Source organism: Salmo salar, chromosome ssa02 (assembly GCF_905237065.1).
Source record: "Salmo salar chromosome ssa02, Ssal_v3.1, whole genome shotgun sequence".
NCBI lineage: Eukaryota > Metazoa > Chordata > Actinopteri > Salmoniformes > Salmonidae > Salmo > Salmo salar.
Window position 1 is genome coordinate 76,538,669 of NC_059443.1, and position 17,443 is coordinate 76,556,111.

At 45.2% G+C, this 17,443-nt stretch overlaps 1 protein-coding gene across 6 annotated transcripts; it reads right to left on the reverse strand.

Annotated features, from left to right (window-relative positions):
- Nucleotides 1–553: 553 nt before the first annotated feature.
- On the reverse strand, nucleotides 554–16,566 carry LOC106593073 (partner and localizer of BRCA2). Of its 6 annotated transcripts, XR_006762574.1 has the most exons (15): nucleotides 15,653–16,566; nucleotides 15,384–15,470; nucleotides 15,208–15,267; nucleotides 14,833–15,016; nucleotides 13,996–14,626; nucleotides 7,027–7,547; nucleotides 5,369–6,921; nucleotides 5,080–5,232; nucleotides 4,210–4,292; nucleotides 3,877–4,026; nucleotides 3,667–3,783; nucleotides 3,210–3,303; nucleotides 2,242–2,393; nucleotides 1,861–2,126; nucleotides 554–1,653 (listed from the first exon to the last, which is right to left on the reverse strand). XR_006762574.1 is itself a non-coding variant. In XM_045710227.1 (14 exons), the coding sequence occupies exons 2-14, from the start codon at nucleotides 15,429–15,431 to the stop codon at nucleotides 1,916–1,918; spliced, it is 3,927 nt and encodes a 1,308-aa protein (XP_045566183.1). In that variant the 5' UTR covers nucleotides 15,432–15,470; nucleotides 15,653–16,566; the 3' UTR covers nucleotides 554–1,915. The 6 variants fall into 6 exon arrangements, 5 of the variants coding, with proteins under 5 accessions (XP_045566183.1, XP_045566180.1, XP_045566182.1 ...); XM_045710227.1 differs by having other exon boundaries at nucleotides 554–2,126; nucleotides 14,863–15,016; XM_045710224.1 differs by having other exon boundaries at nucleotides 554–2,126.
- Between the last annotated feature and the right edge of the window lie 877 nt (nucleotides 16,567–17,443).

Consider the following 17,443-nt stretch of genomic DNA (forward strand, 5'->3'; position numbering starts at 1 on the left):
TATAATTCTTAAAATAATTATGTTTTTTGTGAACGTTTATCGTGAGTAATTTAGTAAATTCACCGGAGGTTTGCGGGGGGTATGCTAGTTCTGAACGTCACATGCTAATGTAAAAAGCTGTTTTTTGATATAAATATGAACTTGATTGAACAAAACATGCATGTATTGTATAACATAATGTCCTAGGGTTGTCATCTGATGAAGATCATCAAAGGTTAGTGCTGCATTTAGCTGTGGTTTGGGTTTATGTGACACTATATGCTAGCTTGAAAAATGGGTGTCTGATTATTTCTGGCTGGGTACTCTGCTGACATAATCTAATGTTTTGCTTTCGTTGTAAAGCTTTTTTGAAATCGGACAGTGTGGTTAGATTAACGAGAGTCTTGTCTTTAAAATGGTGTAAAATAGTCATATGTTTGAGAAATTGAAGTAATAGCATTTCTAAGGTATTTGAAAATCGCGCCACGGGATTACACTGGCTGTTGCGTAGGTGGGACGATTTCGTCCCACCTAGCCCAGAGAGGATATGGAACACAGACTCATGAACCAGACAGTTGAACCACGTCATTTATATGTAGGTACATATGGAACACAGACTCAAGAACCATGTCATTTATATGTAGGTACATATGGAACACAGACTCATGAACCAGACAGTTGAACCCTGTCATTTATATGTAGGTACATATGGAACACAGACGCATGAACCCTGTCATTTATATGTAGGTACATATGGAACACAGACGCATGAACCATGTCATTTATATTTAGGTACATATGGAACACAGACTCAGGAACCAGACAGTTGAACCATGTCATTTGGATGTGGTAGAAAGTGATTCAGAAGAATCAGAATCAAAATGTGATTCAGCACCAGAGAGGTCACGGTCGCAGGTGTTTACTACAAAGCAAGAGCAATGTGTTATCCAGCTAACTTGCCTAAATATTCTGAAATAACTTGTTTTATAGAAATATATAAAGTGCATGGCATAATAAAACAACCAAAAACACATATCTAAGTTTAGCTTTCTTAATGAACAAGAAAATCAATAGTTATTTCTGGTTGCTTATCAAAGTTAGTGCTCTAACTCATTGATCCTGCTATGTAGTATACCCTTCTGGGCTGCATTCAGCAGGACACGTTGGATAACCTCAGATAGAAATGTGTTTGGTAGAACAAACATGCCTCTCTGGCATGTATAACAGTAGTTCAGAGTGATCTATAGTGGGTCAGAATGGTCTATAGCGGTCTGTAGTAGTTCAGAGTGGTCTATGGTAGTTCAGAATGGTCTATAGCGGTCTGTAGTAGTTCAGAGTGGTCTATAGTGGGTCAGTTGTGGTTCAGAGAGGTCTATAGTGGTTCAGAGTGGTCTGTAGTAGTTCAGAGTAGTCTATAGTGGTCTGTAGTTGTTCAGAGTGGTCTATAGTGGTCTGTAGTTGTTCAGAGTGGTCTATAGTGGTCTGTAGTTGTTCAGAGTGGTCTATAGTAGATCAGAGTGGTCTATAGTGGTCTGTAGTTGTTCAGAGTGGTCTATAGTAGATCAGAGTGGTCTATAGTGGTCTGTAGTTGTTCAGAGTGGTCTATAGTGGTCTATAGTTGTTCAGAGTGGTCTATAGTTGTTCAGAGTGGTCTATAGTGGTTCAGAGTGGTATATAGTGGTCTGTAGTTCAGAGTGGTCTATAGTAGATCAGAGTGGTCTATAGTGGTCTGTAGTTGTTCAGAGTGGTCTGTAGTTGTTCAGAGTGGTCTATAGTGGTCTGTAGTTGTTCAGAGTGGTCTATAGTGGTCTGTAGTTGTTCAGAGTGGTCTATAGTGGTCTGTAGTTGTTCAGAGTGGTCTATAGTGGTTCAGAGTGGTATATAGTGGTCTGTAGTTCAGAGTGGTCTATAGTAGATCAGAGTGGTCTATAGTAGATCAGAGTGGTCTGTAGCGGTGTAAGCAGACGTCTCCATTGAGGTGTGCCGTCAGGACAGTTCCCTGCGCCCCCCAACGGGCGAGCTGACACCCCAGCTCTGGGAACCAGACCCCCTCCTGGCCCTGACGCCTCCCAAGCTGCCACACACACACGGAGCCAGACCGGAAAACCCCAACAACACTGGAGCCATGGACATCAACCTCCACCAGCCTAGGGAGAAAACACACACACACACACAGAATACACACACACCCACAAATGAGAGAGAGGTTAACACACAATTCCCTCTTCCTGCCAACTCTCCCCTTCCTCCTCCCCCTCTCACCTCCCGGTGCAGGCTTTGGGGAGGCCTAGTCTGGTTGCCAGGGCGACGGTGCCAGTCAGAGGGTTGGTGGCGACCAGCGAGAACAGAGCCCCTCCCTCTTCCTCCTCCACAGCACACAGGGACGGGTGTTGCAACAGGACAAACAGCACCCCCTGTAGGACGAATGGGGACATGACAAATCAAAAGTCATTCAAAGTGTCTTTCTCCAGGTCTCAACACACTTCACAGAATAAATAAATAAAAAATAAAAACAAGAAACAAACAATAAATCAGGACAACATCATGACTATACATACCATCACTATATCTACAAAGGTACCCCCGCACATTGACTCGGTACCGGTTCCCCCTGTATTTAGCCTCGTTATTGTTATGTAAATGTGCTCTTTTACTTTTTGATTGATTTGATCTTTTTTTTTTAACTTTCGTTTATTTAGTAAATATTTTATTAACCATTTCTTGAACAGCATTATTGGTTAAGGGCTTGTAAGTAAGCATTTCACGGTAAGGTCTACACACCTGTTGTATTCGGCGTGTGTCACAAATACAATTTGAGTTACACATTGACTGTCTCAATTCTCTGTACTCTCTGTTCACTTCCCTTCATGGATTTAGAAGGAAAGTAGTGGACACTCCCTCTAACCAATGGATGGGTTTTGGACAGTAATGATTTTAAATGTGTGTGGGAGAGAGTGCACATAGAGAAAGGGCAGAGAATTGTGTGGTTTGGGACGCAGACACTGGGAGGTTTCGTAGGACGGAATGGGACATGACAACATCATCACTATTCAGTCAAGGTGGGTGGAGGCTGTTGGTTAGACATGGGGAATAACATGGTGAGAATACACAAACAACGATCAGAAATTCTCCCATGTCCTGTAGGTTCTCTCACACATTATAGTAGGAACGAACACACTCTTCCTGGTACAGATACTACACACACACACACACACACACTAAATACACACACTCACGCAGAGGGAGTATCCTCGGAGGCAGAGCGTATCCGTGAAACCATCTCCCAGAGTGATGCGCTGCAGCAGCTGCCCCGTCGTCACGTTCCTGACACACACACACACACAGTTAACGGAGAAGATTCTCATTCAACTGTAAACAGGTTTGAGAAGGCATTTAGCAGATGCTCTTATCCAGAGAGAGACTTACAGTCAGTGCATTCCACTAAGATAGGTGAGAAAAGCACATATTACAGTCATTGGAAGTAAAAGCGTTCCTCGATTAAGCAGCTGTCTACAAAACCAGTGCAAGTGTCTTTGAAAACCTTTCAATCAGAGCATCCTGGTCCTGGGGACCTAAAGGGGTGTTTTTGCCCTAGAACTACACCACTTATTAAAATAACCTCATGGGCGCCCCCGTTTAGGTCCCCAGCACCAGGAAGCACTGAATTAGCTACGTTCTCTTGCTCACCACAGAACAACATGTCCGCCGTGGGTTGAGCCAATCAGAGCGTCAGTCTGTCCCTCCACCGCCGCCACGGTCCGCACGCGCTCAGTAGGACAGACCAAAGACAGGCAGCCCTGCAGCCTGAGAGAGGTCGGAGAGACAGAAACACAGACAGAGTACACACACAGCATTAACCATGCCAGACGAGAGAAAACCCTGGTCACCCGTGGTTACCTGCCATCCTGTGTCAGTGTGTAGACCTGCAGCGGGGTTGTGGCTACAGAGTAGGAGGAGCTAACCAGCCTTCGGTTGGACATGCCCACCACCATCTGGACCTCCCCCTCACACAGCACCGCCTGGGACAGACTAGAGCAGCACAGTACCCTACACACACAGAGATACATGTGCACAGACACACACACACACACACACAAATATTAATAGAAACACTTACAGACGCATGAACACAGAGACAATCAAAGAAGAGGGAGAGAGAGAAGGAAGAACAGGGAAGAAAAAGAGAGATGGTGAGTGGTAGCAGTGTGTGCGTGTGGGAGGGGGTAGTACCTGGCCTCTCTGATTTCCAGCTGGCCCAGAGTCACACACAGAAGTCCAGGAGCGTCCGGCACAGGAAACACTGACATCACTGACTTAAACACACACACACAATGTACACTCACTGGAAAGTTTATTAGGTACACCCATTTAGTACCGGTCAGACCCCCCATGGCACCCAGAACAGTCTGAATTATTCGGGGTATTCTACAAGGTGTGGGAAACGTTCCACAGGGATGTTGGTCCATGCTGACGTGATGTCATCACGCAGTTGCTGCTGATTGGACGGCGGTACATTCATGCCAGCAACAGCCCATTACATCTCATCCCACAGATGCTCTATAGGGTTGAGGTCTGGGGACTGACCAGGCCACTCAAGTAAACTGAACTTGCTGTCATGTTCCAGGCGATGTTTTTCCACTCCTCTTGACCAGTGTTGGTGACGGTGTGCCCACCGGAGCAGCTTATTCTTGTTTTAAGCTGATAGGAGTGGAACCCGGTGTGGTCGTCTGCTGCAATAGCCAATCAATGACAAGGATCCACGAGTTGTGTGTTCTGAGATGCCGTTCTGCGCTGTTATTTGTCTGTTTGCAGCCCGCCTGTTAGTTTGCACGATTCTTGTCACTCTCCTACTCCTTCAAGGGTTTTTCTTTATTTGGTCTATTTTCTACATTGTAGAATAATAGTAAAGACATCAAAACTATGAAATAACACATATGGAATCATGTAGTAACCAAAAAAAGGGTAAACAAATCAAAAGAGAGAATGCTAAGAGTGTGCAAAGCTGTCATCAAGGCAAAGGGTTGATACTTTGAAGAATCTCAAATATAAAATATGTTTGTTTTTATATTGATCTGTTTAAGACACACAACACAAAGTTACTTCTATGAAGGTCCAGGTGTGCAGTCGTCTCCAGTGTGGGGGGTTGGTCTGACCCCAAACACACACCTCCCACTCTCCTGCCACCGCTACACATACACCTACTGACAGCCACGACACACAGCACACATCCACCAGGCTGCCTCCTGCAGGGGTCTACACACACACACACACACACACACACACACACACACACACACCAGATTATTATTACACACACAGACATTCTCTGAAGTGAGTTGTGACATGGATGTTGAAATACACAACAATGGCTTGACATCACAGTACTGACCTTCAGTGTGTGAGAGAACATTAAGACACCCTCTGTCATCCCATCCCTCTTCTCTTCTTTCTTCCTCCACGCTCTCTCCTCCTCCCCTTCTCCTCTCTCCTCTGTGGCCTGTCTGGTTGAGTGGAGAGAGGGAGCTGGCTGGCAAAGAGGCTGGGTAGGGGGCAATGGAGGGGGTGTATTTGGGTTTGGAGGGAGAGATTGAGGCAGTAGTAGAGGAGTGGGAGGGAGCAAAAGTTGGGGCAGGGAATCAACCAGGCTGAGGTGGCAGGGAGCGAGGGAGGGAGGGGAGGTGGAGAGAGGGATGGCAGGAGAGGGGCAGGGAGAGAGGGAGGGCGGAGAGAGGGCTTGGGTGGAGGGACTAGAGGGGAAGGGGAGGGTCAGAGTGGGGGGGCAGGGAGGGCAGGAGAGGGGGAGGGTCAGAGAGGGGGGGCAGGGAGGGCAGGAGAGGGGGAGGGTCAGAGAGGGGGGGCAGGGAGGGCAGGAGAGGATGTGAGTCACCGCCTCTAAAGAAGATAATGGGGAGCTGTCAGGGAGGGAGAGGGGTATGTTGGGGTTAGGGGTCAAGGGGTTAGGGGTCATCCCTAAGGAAGGTAAGGGGGGACTGGAGGAGAGGGGAAGGGAGAGGGTCTGTCCGCGAGGGGTGTGGCTGGTTAGTGAGGGGCTAAGGAGGAGCAGCGAGGGGCTGGGGGGGACAGCACACTCTACATCTGTCTCCGTCCGGAGGGAAGGGCACTCAGTAGTGCACACGGATGGACATTTGGTAAGGCACTCGACAGAGAACTTCGTAGGACACGTAGAAAGGCACTTAGTCTTTGTGTGGAAGGATGGACACTCGGGAGGGCACTCGGTCTTTGTTTCAGTTTGAAGGGAAGGGCACTCAGTAGTGAGTCGGCCTGTCTGCTGGTCTACTGAAGGAAAGTCTATAGACTGGCCAACTAAAACGGTAAGCTGATGGCCTATAGGCTGGTCTACAGGATGGTCTGTAGACTGATGGCCTATAGGCTGGTCTGTAGACTGATGGCCAGTAGGCTGGTCTACAAGGTGGTCTGTAGACTGATGGCCTATAGGCTGGTCTACAAGGTGGTCTGTAGACTGGCAAACTGAATGGTACTCTGAATGGAGGTCTGTAGAATGGTCTAGTGCGTCTGTAGACTGCTGGCCTATTGGGTGGTCTATAAGATGCTGGCCTATAGATCTGTCTATAGACTGTTCTACCGGAGTGACACAGTCTGTGACTGGAGGGGTGAGGCTGAGAGGGAGGGGCTCAGGCGTAGGCGCTTTAGACATCAGACCGCCTGTGTCGCCGTGGAGACCGTGGACCGAGCCTCTGCTGCGGCGACGACGCATGTTGTAAGGTGAGAAGGGTTCCGGTTCTGGGACGGCGACGGCAGACGAGGCGCGAAGCTTCTGGAGCTTTAGCTGTCCGAACTGGTCGTCGGGGAGATGGAAATCCTGGAGGTCAAAGGTTGAGATGACGCGGCCCAGACTCCCAGGGTGCACTGCTGGTCCTCCAGGGGAGAGGGAGGAGGGCAGGAGGAGAGACCACACACTCTCTACACACACACAGAACACGAGTGAAAGGATGAAAATGTTAGTTAATAATTGAAGTCACAGTGAAACGTAACAGCCTTCAGATACACCACACTGCTCAGTCCCACCTTTGCTCTGCTTTGGTGTGTGAATGAGGGGAGACACACAGCTCCTTCTGAAGATGGGATAAAACTGTTCCTCCACACCTCCAGAGAGAGGCCAGCGCTCTGGACATCCACCCCCAGGGAGAGGCTGTGAGGCTGGGCTAATAGCGGCCGGGGTCTGGGTGTTGTCTGGGCCTGGTGCTGGAGGATCTGAGTCCAAACTTAGAGAGCGGCCCAGTCTCGGCCTCCTTCCTCTCCTCCTCCGACCTCTGATAGGCCGAACACTGCAGGCTCTGGAAGGTAAACGCTCACTCTGATTGGTCCCTGACTCAGAGGTAAGCATCTGATTGGCTGATGGCTCCTCGACCGGTGTGCGATTGGTCGGTGAGTTTGAGGTCAGTTGACTTGAGCACTGGCGGTGATTGGAGGGTTGTGCTAGTGAGTCGGAGTGTGAAGTTGAGAGTGAGTGTGGGTTAGACATCCGGCCCCTGCTCCTTCTGTGGCGCCCCCTGTTGAGTTGGTTCAGAATGACAGCCTGCAGGTCTCTGAAAGTAGCATTAACAAAACATGTTACATTAGATTTGTTAACCACAGACGAGACGGAGTAGGCTCACATTCAAATTACTGATACGGCGTTCAGTTGACGGTGGTGGAAAACGCTAAATGATGGAATTTCACGTGGACGAATGGTTATGCATCCCTCCAATAGAGTTCCAGACACTTAAAGAATCTTTACCAAGGCGCATTTGAAGCAGTTCTGGTGGCTCGTGGTGTCCACAAAGCTTTATGTTGGCGTTCCCTTTGTTTTACCTATAATACAGTGCATTCATCAAGTATTCAGACCCCTTGACTTTTTCCACACTTTTTGTTACGTTACAGCTAGAGTTGAAACGGTATGAACATTTCATATCACTATTATAGTGACCAAAATGATCACGGTTATCAGTATTGTCAGTGTTAACTGTATTGTCAGTATTATTGCAGTTATCAGTATTATCTGTATGGTCAGTATTATCGCGGTTATCAGTACTATCAGTATTATCAGGGTATTGTTAAGATGTGCTGGAAATGTTCAAAATGTACTGATACACTGAAAACATTTCAAGGTTTATATTGAAAACCAACAAACAACAAACACAATTAGCAGCACTATGCACTTTTTAAAATAATATCATTAACATTAAAGATGGTGCCATGTGGCCATGCACTAAGTTTCCTTAAGGTTGTGTTCATTAAAACCTGCACTAAGTAAGCAAATCAAAATGTCCATATAAAAGCAACACAAGTAAAGCAATGTGCATGTAAGAACAATACAACCATATGTAAACACATCCAATGTGCAGGTGATAACATTAAAATAACACAATATGTAAACAAATCAAAAAGAACAACACTGATTGTATGTCCGTTCTCTCCTTCATAAAGAAACAAGGTGCTGCTGGCCTAACATCCTGTATATATGTTCTCTCCTTCATAAAGAAACAAGGTGCTGCTGGCCTAACATCCTGTATGTATGTTCTCTCCTTCACAAAGAAACAACATCCTGTATGTATGTTCTCTCCTTCATAAAGAAACAACATCCTGTATGCATGTTCTCTCCTTCATAAAGAAACAATCTCTGCCAACATCCTGTATGTATGTTCTCTCCTTCATAAAGAAACAAGGTGCTGCTGGCCTAACATCCTGTATGTATGTTCTCTCCTTCATAAAGAAACTACATCCTGTATGTATGTTCTCTCCTTCATAAAAAAACAACATCCTGTATGTATGTTCTCTCCTTCATAAAGAAACAACATCCTGTATGTATGTTCTCTCCTTCACAAAGAAACAACATCCTGTATGCATGTTCTCTCCTTCATAAAGAAACAACATCCTGTATGTATGTTCTCTCCTTCATAAAGAAACAACATCCTGTATGTATGTTCTCTCCTTCATAAAGAAACAACATCCTGTATGCATGTTCTCTCCTTCATAAAGAAACAACATCCTGTATGTATGTTCTCTCCTTCATAAAGAAACAATCCAACATCCTGTATGTATGTTCTCTCCTTCATAAAGAAACAAGGTCTGCCTAACATCCTGTATGTCTGTTCTCTCCTTCATAAAGAAACAACATCCTGTATGTATGTTCTCTCCTTCATAAAGAAACAACATCCTGTATGCATGTTCTCTCCTTCATAAAGAAACAAGGTGCGTGGCCAACATCCTGTATGTATGTTCTCTCCTTCATAAAGAAACAAGGTGCTGCTGGCCTAACATCCTGTATGTATGTTCTCTCCTTCATAAAGAAACAAGGTCCTGTGTCTGACCTAACATCCTGTATGTATGTTCTCTCCTTCATAAAGAAACAACATCCTGTATGTATGTTCTCTCCTTCATAAAGAAACAAGGTCCTGTTGTAGTTCTGTCCTTCATACAACATCCTGTATGTATGTTCTCTCCTTCATAAAGAAACAAGGTGCTGCTGGCCTAACATCCTGTATGTATGTTCTCTCCTTCATAAAGAAACAAGGTGCTGCTGGCCTAACATCCTGTATGTATGTTCTCTCCTTCATAAAGAAACAAGGTCTGCTGGCCTAACATCCTGTATATATGTTCTCTCCTTCATAAAGAAACAAGGTGCTGCTGGCCAACATCCTGTATGTATGTTCTCTCCTTCATAAAGAAACAAGGTGCTGCTGGCCTAACATCCTGTATGTATGTTCTCTCCTTCATAAAGAAACAGTGCTCTGCCTAACATCCTGTATGTATGTTCTCTCCTTCATAAAGAAACAACATCCTGTATGTATGTTCTCTCCTTCATAAAGAAACAACATCCTGTATGTATGTTCTCTCCTTCATAAAGAAACTACATCCTGTATGTATGTTCTCTCCTTCATAAAGAAACAAGGTGCTGCTGGCCTAACATCCTGTATGTATGTTCTCTCCTTCATAAAGAAACAAGGTGCTGCTGGCCTAACATCCTGTATGTATGTTCTCTCCTTCATAAAGAAACAACATCCTGTATGCATGTTCTCTCCTTCATAAAGAAACTACATCCTGTATGCATGTTCTCTCCTTCATAAAGAAACTACATCCTGTATGTATGTTCTCTCCTTCATAAAGAAACAAGGTGCTGCTGCATCCTGTATGTATGTTCTCTCCTTCATAAAGAAACAATGCTCCAACATCCTGTATGTATGTTCTCTCCTTCATAAAGAAACAATTAACATCCTGTATGTATGTTCTCTCCTTCATAAAGAAACAAGTCTCCCATCCTGTATGTATGTTCTCTCCTTCATAAAGAAACAAGGTGCTGCCATCCTGTATGTATGTTCTCTCCTTCATAAAGAAACAAGTCCATCCTGTATGCATGTTCTCTCCTTCATAAAGAAACAATTCATCCTGTATGTATGTTCTCTCCTTCATAAAGAAACAAGTGCTGCGCCATCCTGTATGTATGTTCTCTCCTTCATAAAGAAACAACATCCTGTATGTATGTTCTCTCCTTCATAAAGAAACAACATCCTGTATGTATGTTCTCTCCTTCATAAAGAAACAAGGTGCTGCTGGCCTAACATCCTGTATGTATGTTCTCTCCTTCATAAAGAAACAACTCCTAACATCCTGTATGTCTGTTCTCTCCTTCATAAAGAAACAAGCATCCTGTATGCATGTTCTCTCCTTCACAAAGAAACAACATCCTGTATGTCTGTTCTCTCCTTCATAAAGAAACAATCTTACATCCTGTATGTATGTTCTCTGCTTCATAAAGAAACAACATCCTGTATGTATGTTCTCTCCTTCACAAAGAAACAACATCCTGTATGCATGTTCTCTCCTTCATAAAGAAACAAGGTGCTGCTGGCCTAACATCCTGTATGCATGTTCTCTCCTTCATAAAGAAACAAGGTGCTGCTGGCCTAACATCCTGTATGTATGCATCTTTGTTCACTTGAAACTGAAATGTAAAAAATGTCAACATATTTACATTGTCCGGTTTAAGTCGTAATCTGCGAGGGGAGACAATGTGCCCGCTGGCACTGAACACGCTCTCTGATGGCACGCTGGTTGCTGGGATGCACAAAAGCTTCTGCTGCCTTGAGGTAATCCTTCTCAGCAACCCAGCCAGGCCTTTCCCCTCCGATGCAGCTGTGGGGGTGTTGGAGGTGCTGCTGGTGCTTTGTGGTTCTTCCCTGACTTGTGCAGCTGCCAGCTTCAAGGCCTCCTGGACACGGCTGTCAGTGTCAACTTTTGCAGCCTCAGGCTCATCTAACAAGCTCCTTTTGAAGCAGGGGTCAATGAAACAAGGCATGTGCATGACTCTTTGCCTTCTCGGTGTATCTGTTGTTAAGGTCTTCTCTCATTACCCTTTTCATCTCCTTGGTCAGGGATGGCTCCGTATCCGTTTCCACCAGAACATCACGGGTGATGTGGTCCAGGACATATTCTCAAAACTCTCTGATGTTGTGAGCTGAGTGATCTTCTGGGAAGAACTGTGTTTCCAGGCAGTTTGATTCCTGTTGCCAGTTTGGGGTGAGGTAATGGATAGTGAAGCTGATGTAGGGTTAACCACCACCTGCTTTCACTGGTCCAGAGGTCAGTAGTTGGTCCAGAGGTCAGTAGTTGCAGCGAACCATGTGCCTTGAGCCAAACTTTTTCCAACATCGGCTTTAACCTGGTTGTACAGGTTTGGGATTTCAGTCTTAGAAAATAATGTTGGTGATGGCACTTTGTAGTGAGGCACAGCAACCTTCATCAGCCTCAGAAATCCAGGCCTCTCAACAATATGAAATGGCATGTCCTTTGCAATGTAATATGAAAGGGCTGCAGTGAGGTCTTGAGCATGTTTTGACGTGGGTGCATAAGCAGCCTGCCTATTAAATGCTTGCAAGTTAGACAGACAAACCATGACATTTCCCCCAATCCCAAAGTCCCCACATCATGCATTGAGCTAAAAGTTAACTTACCTTGCATTCGCTATAAAGTAGTGGGTGGTGGTCACGAAGATGACTCGAGAGATTTGAAGTGTTGCCCCCTTTCGCAGCAATTATTTTGTTGCATGTTCTGCAGACAGGGTGACCATCTTCGATTAAGTTTCCCTCAGCACCCTTGTAAAACCCAAAATACAACCACAGTTCAGATTTGGTCCTCTTAGAAGGCTGAAAAATCTCCAGAGCGCCGTCACTGCCTTCCGCCATGTTTTCACACAAAACAAAACCCACGTTGCAACTGCATGCATCAGACTGTTGCTAACTTTGGTTGATGCTGGACAGTATTTACCACAAGTTTTGCAAACCGCGGTAATCAAACACGGTTTTAATGATAATATAAATTTGAAACGATAATACTAACCGCCGGGAATTTTACAGTGGTTAATCGTGAAACCGGTAACCGTTTCATGCCTAGTTACAGCCTTACTCTAAAATGTATTAAATCATTTCCCCCCCCCACCCTCATCAATCTACACACAATATCCCATAAAGACAAAGCAAAAACTGGTTTAGACATTTTTCTACATTTCTATAAAACATAAAAAAAAAAAAATTGATATCACATTTACATAAGTATTCAGACCCTTTACTCAGTACTTCGTTGAAGCACCTGTGGCAGCGATTACAGCCTCACATCTCCATGGCACATCTGTATTTGGGGAGTTTATCCCATTCTTCTCTGCAGATCCTCTCAAGCTCTAGCAGGTTGGATGGGGAGCATCGCTGCACAGCTATTTTCAGGTCTCTCCAGGGATGTTCGATCGGGTTCAAGTCCGGGCTCTGGCTGGGCCACTCAATGACATTCAGAGACTTGTCCCGAAGCCACTCCTGTGTTGTCTTGGCTGTGTGCTTAGGGTCATTGTCCTGTTGGAAGGTGAAGCTTCAACCCAGGCTGAGGTCCTGAGCGCTCTGGAGCAGGTTTTCATCAAGGATCTCTGTATTTTGCACCGTTCATCTTTCCCTCCATCCTGACTAGTCTTCCAGTTCCTGCAGCTAAAACACATCCCTTCAACATGATGCTACCACCACCATGCTTCAGCATAGGGATGATGCCAGGTTTCCTCCAGACGTGATGCTTGGCATTCAGGCAAAATAGTTGAAACTTGGTTTCATAAGACCAGAAAATCTTGTTTCTCATGGTCTGAGAGTCCTTTAGGTGCCTTTTGGCAAACTCCTAGCAGGCGGTCGTGCCTTTTACTGAGGAGTGGCTTCCATCTGCCACTCTACTATAAAGGCCTGATTGGTGGAGTGATGCAGAGATGGTTGTCCTTCTGGAAGGTTCTCCCATCTCCACAGAGGAACTCTGGAGCGTTGTCAAAGCTTGGTCACCACCCTGACCAAGGCCCTTCTCCCCCGACTGCTCAGTTTGGCCGGGCGGCCAGCTATAGAAAGAGTCTTGGTGGTTCCAAACTTCTTCCATTTAAGAATGATGGAGGACACCGTTCTTGGGGACCATCAATGCTGCAGAAATGTTTTGGTACCCTTCCCTGGATCTGTGCCTCAACACAATCCTGTCACAGAGCTGCACAGGCAATTACTTCGACCTCATGGCTTGGTTTTAGCACTTCTGGACCCCACAAGAATAGTTCTTTATTTTAATCTTATTATTATCTATCCTGATGCCTAGTCACTTTACCCTGCCTTCATGTACATACAGTATCTACCTCGTACCTCTGCACAGTGATCTGGTACTGGTACTCCCTGTATATAGATGCAGTGATCTGGTACTGGTACTCCCTGTATATAGCTGCACAGTGACCTGGTACTCCCTGTATATAGCTTAATTCTTCTGTATTTTATTCCTTGTGTTACTATTTGTATTTTTCTTATCTTATTTTTAACTGTGCATCATTGGGAAGGGCTTTCAAACTTTTATTTGATTATTGGTCTAAAAAGGAGCTAAAACAGCCAATTTCATCATGAAATGGTTTGTGATACAAATGTAAAAAGCATATCAAACATCCTTAGAGTACAATACAATCAAGTATAACAACAACAGATATTAAAGGTGACCACTAACCTGTGGCTCTGTGAAGAGGCCATGCGTCTTGTTGTTCTGATGTAGTATTCTACAGGGAACGGCAGACCTTCCACCAGAGTGCACGAGTCCAGGACCCCCCCAGTGTTACACAACCCAACAGCCCCTAACACGGAGGCTCCCACAGCTCCTGAATCACCTCCCTCTTCTCTCTCTCCATCTCTCCTCAGGTTCACCCCTTCCTTCTCTCTCTCCTTCTGTCCATATGTCCTCTGTTCTTCTCTCTCCTCTCCATCTCTCTGTTTCATTGCCTCTTTATCTGGAGTTTCCCTCTCATTCTCCTCCCTCTCTAGCTCTTTCTTCTCACCCTCCTTCTCTTCCCCCATCTTTCTCTTCTCTCCGTCCTCTTCTTTCTCTGTCCGTGCGTCCAGCTCCAGCCCGTCCTCGCTGGTCTCTGTGTCGTACCTCCCCTCTGCCCCCTCGCCCCTCCCCGTCCGCTCCCAGCACAGCCGGCTTCTCCGTGACCTCAGCCGGAGGGAGTGGCTTCGTCTGTGAGGGTTAAGGTCAGGTGTCCGAGGGCAAGAGTTATCGACAGGGATGAGGAAGCGGATGGACGGACTACTCCGCCTGGTGTTCTCAGATTCCACCGGACACGATGCCACCACAGTCGAGTCTGCACACATACACTACAACGTCATTTCCAATACACATTACAACCTGGATATAACCTGAACATACATACACACTACGACATAATTTACAATACACATTACAACCTGAACACACACACACACTACAACCTTAATAATATAATAGCGGTAATATGCTAAGGTCACAAAACTCTTTACAGCACTTAGTTTCTAATACAGGCAGACAGACCTCCAGCGGGGCCTAGCGGTAAGGCTGAACCTGGGGCTGTCCTAGCAGGGCTACCAAGGGAGAGGGGGGGTAGAGCTGGGTTGGGAAAGGTGTTGGCTGGGACTGGGTCTGTCTGGTCCTGAAGGTTCTGCTCAGAGATCCGGCTCCTCACATGCTTCCGCACGGCATCTGAACGCTCAGCTCGCTGTGTGTGTATAGGGGGGATAATGTACATCAATGTGGTCAAACACGTGCAGTATCACACAACACAGATATCAGTCATGATTGTGGTGTTTACTACACAAACTACTAACCCACCAGTGCATACACCCCCCCACACACACCTGCTATCGCCTTTACACACCTGCTATCGCCTTTACACACCATATCTCTCACCTGTAATCTCTGAACTGTCCTGGAGTACTCCCTCTGTAGCAAGGCCAGTTTCCGCCTCAACTGGGGAGGGACACACACACACTTATCATGCTACTTGAGAAGGAAGGTAGACATAGCTACATGACATTTTAAGACCGCTTACACAGGGCCCCACTATATGTAAACAATACACCTACCTCCTCCTTGTCATCGCAATGGAGCACGCTCTCCAAATTATCCTCCATTCTTGTCACGCGATCCTAACGGTCACCTTTGACAGTTAGCTAAAACACAAGAGGTTTTCAAAAATAAACTATAGATTTAGCAAGCGAACAAGAATCATACCTAGCGTTAGCTGACAAACTAGCTAGTTAGCTAACTAGTGTTAGCTGACAAACTACTGTAACGTTAACTACCTCACATTTTCAGAATAGTAGCTAGTAGCTAACTATTTGATAAAACGTACCATTCAAAGCCTTTTGTTTCTGTATTTATCGGCGTCAATATGCTAGCTAGTCACGTTTTTTTGGGGGGGGACAGGAAGAATTCCAATCCAGTCGCTGTTTTTTCTGGTTCAATCAATGAACTAAGCAGACCAGACCCAGCTGCTATCGCATTGGTGTCTATGGGAGCGCCACCCTTTTAAGCAGACCGTAAATTGATACCTTTTTTAAACGGCCTGAGTGAACTCCATTTATTTCTCCACCATTTTTGTCCAAACTCTCCCGCGACTTCACGGTCCAGACAAGACCAATGGATAACCGAAAATGCAACAGCCGGTTGACCGACTGCTTCTCAGGAAGGAATGCTGGCTGGCGAGGGTGGAGTATATCTTCTTCTTTGGCATCATGGCGTTCACACATTTTGTTTGTGCATACCGCCACCTACTGGGCGATAGTGTGTGTTCAATCACGTTACATTTGTGATACAAACAGAGGGAGAAAAAAATTGGCCACCAACCAACCCGACACCTGTATAGCACAGAGGAGGCTGGTGGGAGGAGGACGGGCTCATTGTAATGGCTGGAATGGAATAAATGGGACGTTATCAAACATATAGAAACCACAGCTTGTTTGAATACTACACAATGAGTACATACTATTAGTTAATTTTAGGATACTGTAAACGAAGGATACTAGCACTTTGCCTGTCTACTGGAAGTTGATGCTGTTGCTATGCAACTTCTTGCTAGCTTGTTAGCATAACAAATAACTAGCTGACATTTGACGATTTTGGGTGTGTTTGTCAATTCAATCTGGAGTGCCAGAGTGCGCTCTGGGCCTTTTCGTAAATCAGGAGTACGGTGAGTTCTGACCTCACAATGGCAGTCAAGCACCCAAGCTAACTGGTTAGCTATTTCCAGACACAAATGAGAGAACACCTCACTCTGACCATTTTACTTACCCTAGCAGAGCTGGTTAGGCTGTTTTCATGTTATCCTGAGCGTTGGTGAATGTAACTGTGCTACTGGAAACAATTTAATTACGCTTTTTTTTTGGCCTACTTTTATTAACACCGGCCATATATTCAATATATTCAAGGTGTTGAGCTGCACACTCAAACAAGAGTGCTCTGAAATCGGAGTAGATAGCCAGAATTATGTATTCGATGTATTAGTAGCCAACTAACATACAGGTACGTACTGATGTAATGCTATGCGGTTCGTAAGGATAGCTTAGCTAACAAATTGTCAGCCAACATAACGTGTAACTTATTTGACAAGTCATTACTTTATTACATTACTCAACATTTTCTTAACATTTGTCATAATTGGTTAAAGCAATGAATTTGTATCCGCTCTCATCAGACTTCGGCTGCATATTTTATTTAATTTTCTTCAAATCTGAAAACATTGTGAAGCCACGCCTATTTTCGGAAGAATTGCATTATGGGCCCTAAAAGCACGGAAATAGTGTCCACTGCTTGTATAGTTCCTATTTTGGCAAATTTAGTACGACATCTGGGAACTTTTAGCATACTAACTATATCCATACTATGACCAAAAAACATACTACATACTCAATTTACATCGCAAATAGTATGGTTAGTGCGGTTAGTATGAGTATTCGAACAAAGCTCACGTTTGACTCCGTTCCCTTTATTCCAGTCCAGCCATTACAATGAGCCCGTCCTGCTATAGCTCCTCCCACCAGCCTCCACTGGTATCCCACAATTTCATATAAATCTCATTAACATATAAAACTCTTCTTTAGTAAAATGTCATACACCCATGTAATTCATTCGTTCATCCACCTCT

Bases quoted from the DNA above. Each gene is read 5' to 3' on its own strand.
- LOC106593073 (XM_045710224.1), bottom strand. From the start codon at position 15,431: ATGGAGGATAATTTGGAGAGCGTGCTCCATTGCGATGACAAGGAGGAG. The intron at 3,784-3,876 runs GTAACCACGGGT...GACCTCTCTCAG, and splicing joins ACACTGACACAGGATGGCAG to GCTGCAGGGCTGCCTGTCTT. The intron at 2,394-3,209 runs GTGTGTATTTAG...TTCGTCCTACAG, and splicing joins GATACTCCCTCTGCGTGAGT to GGGGTGCTGTTTGTCCTGTT.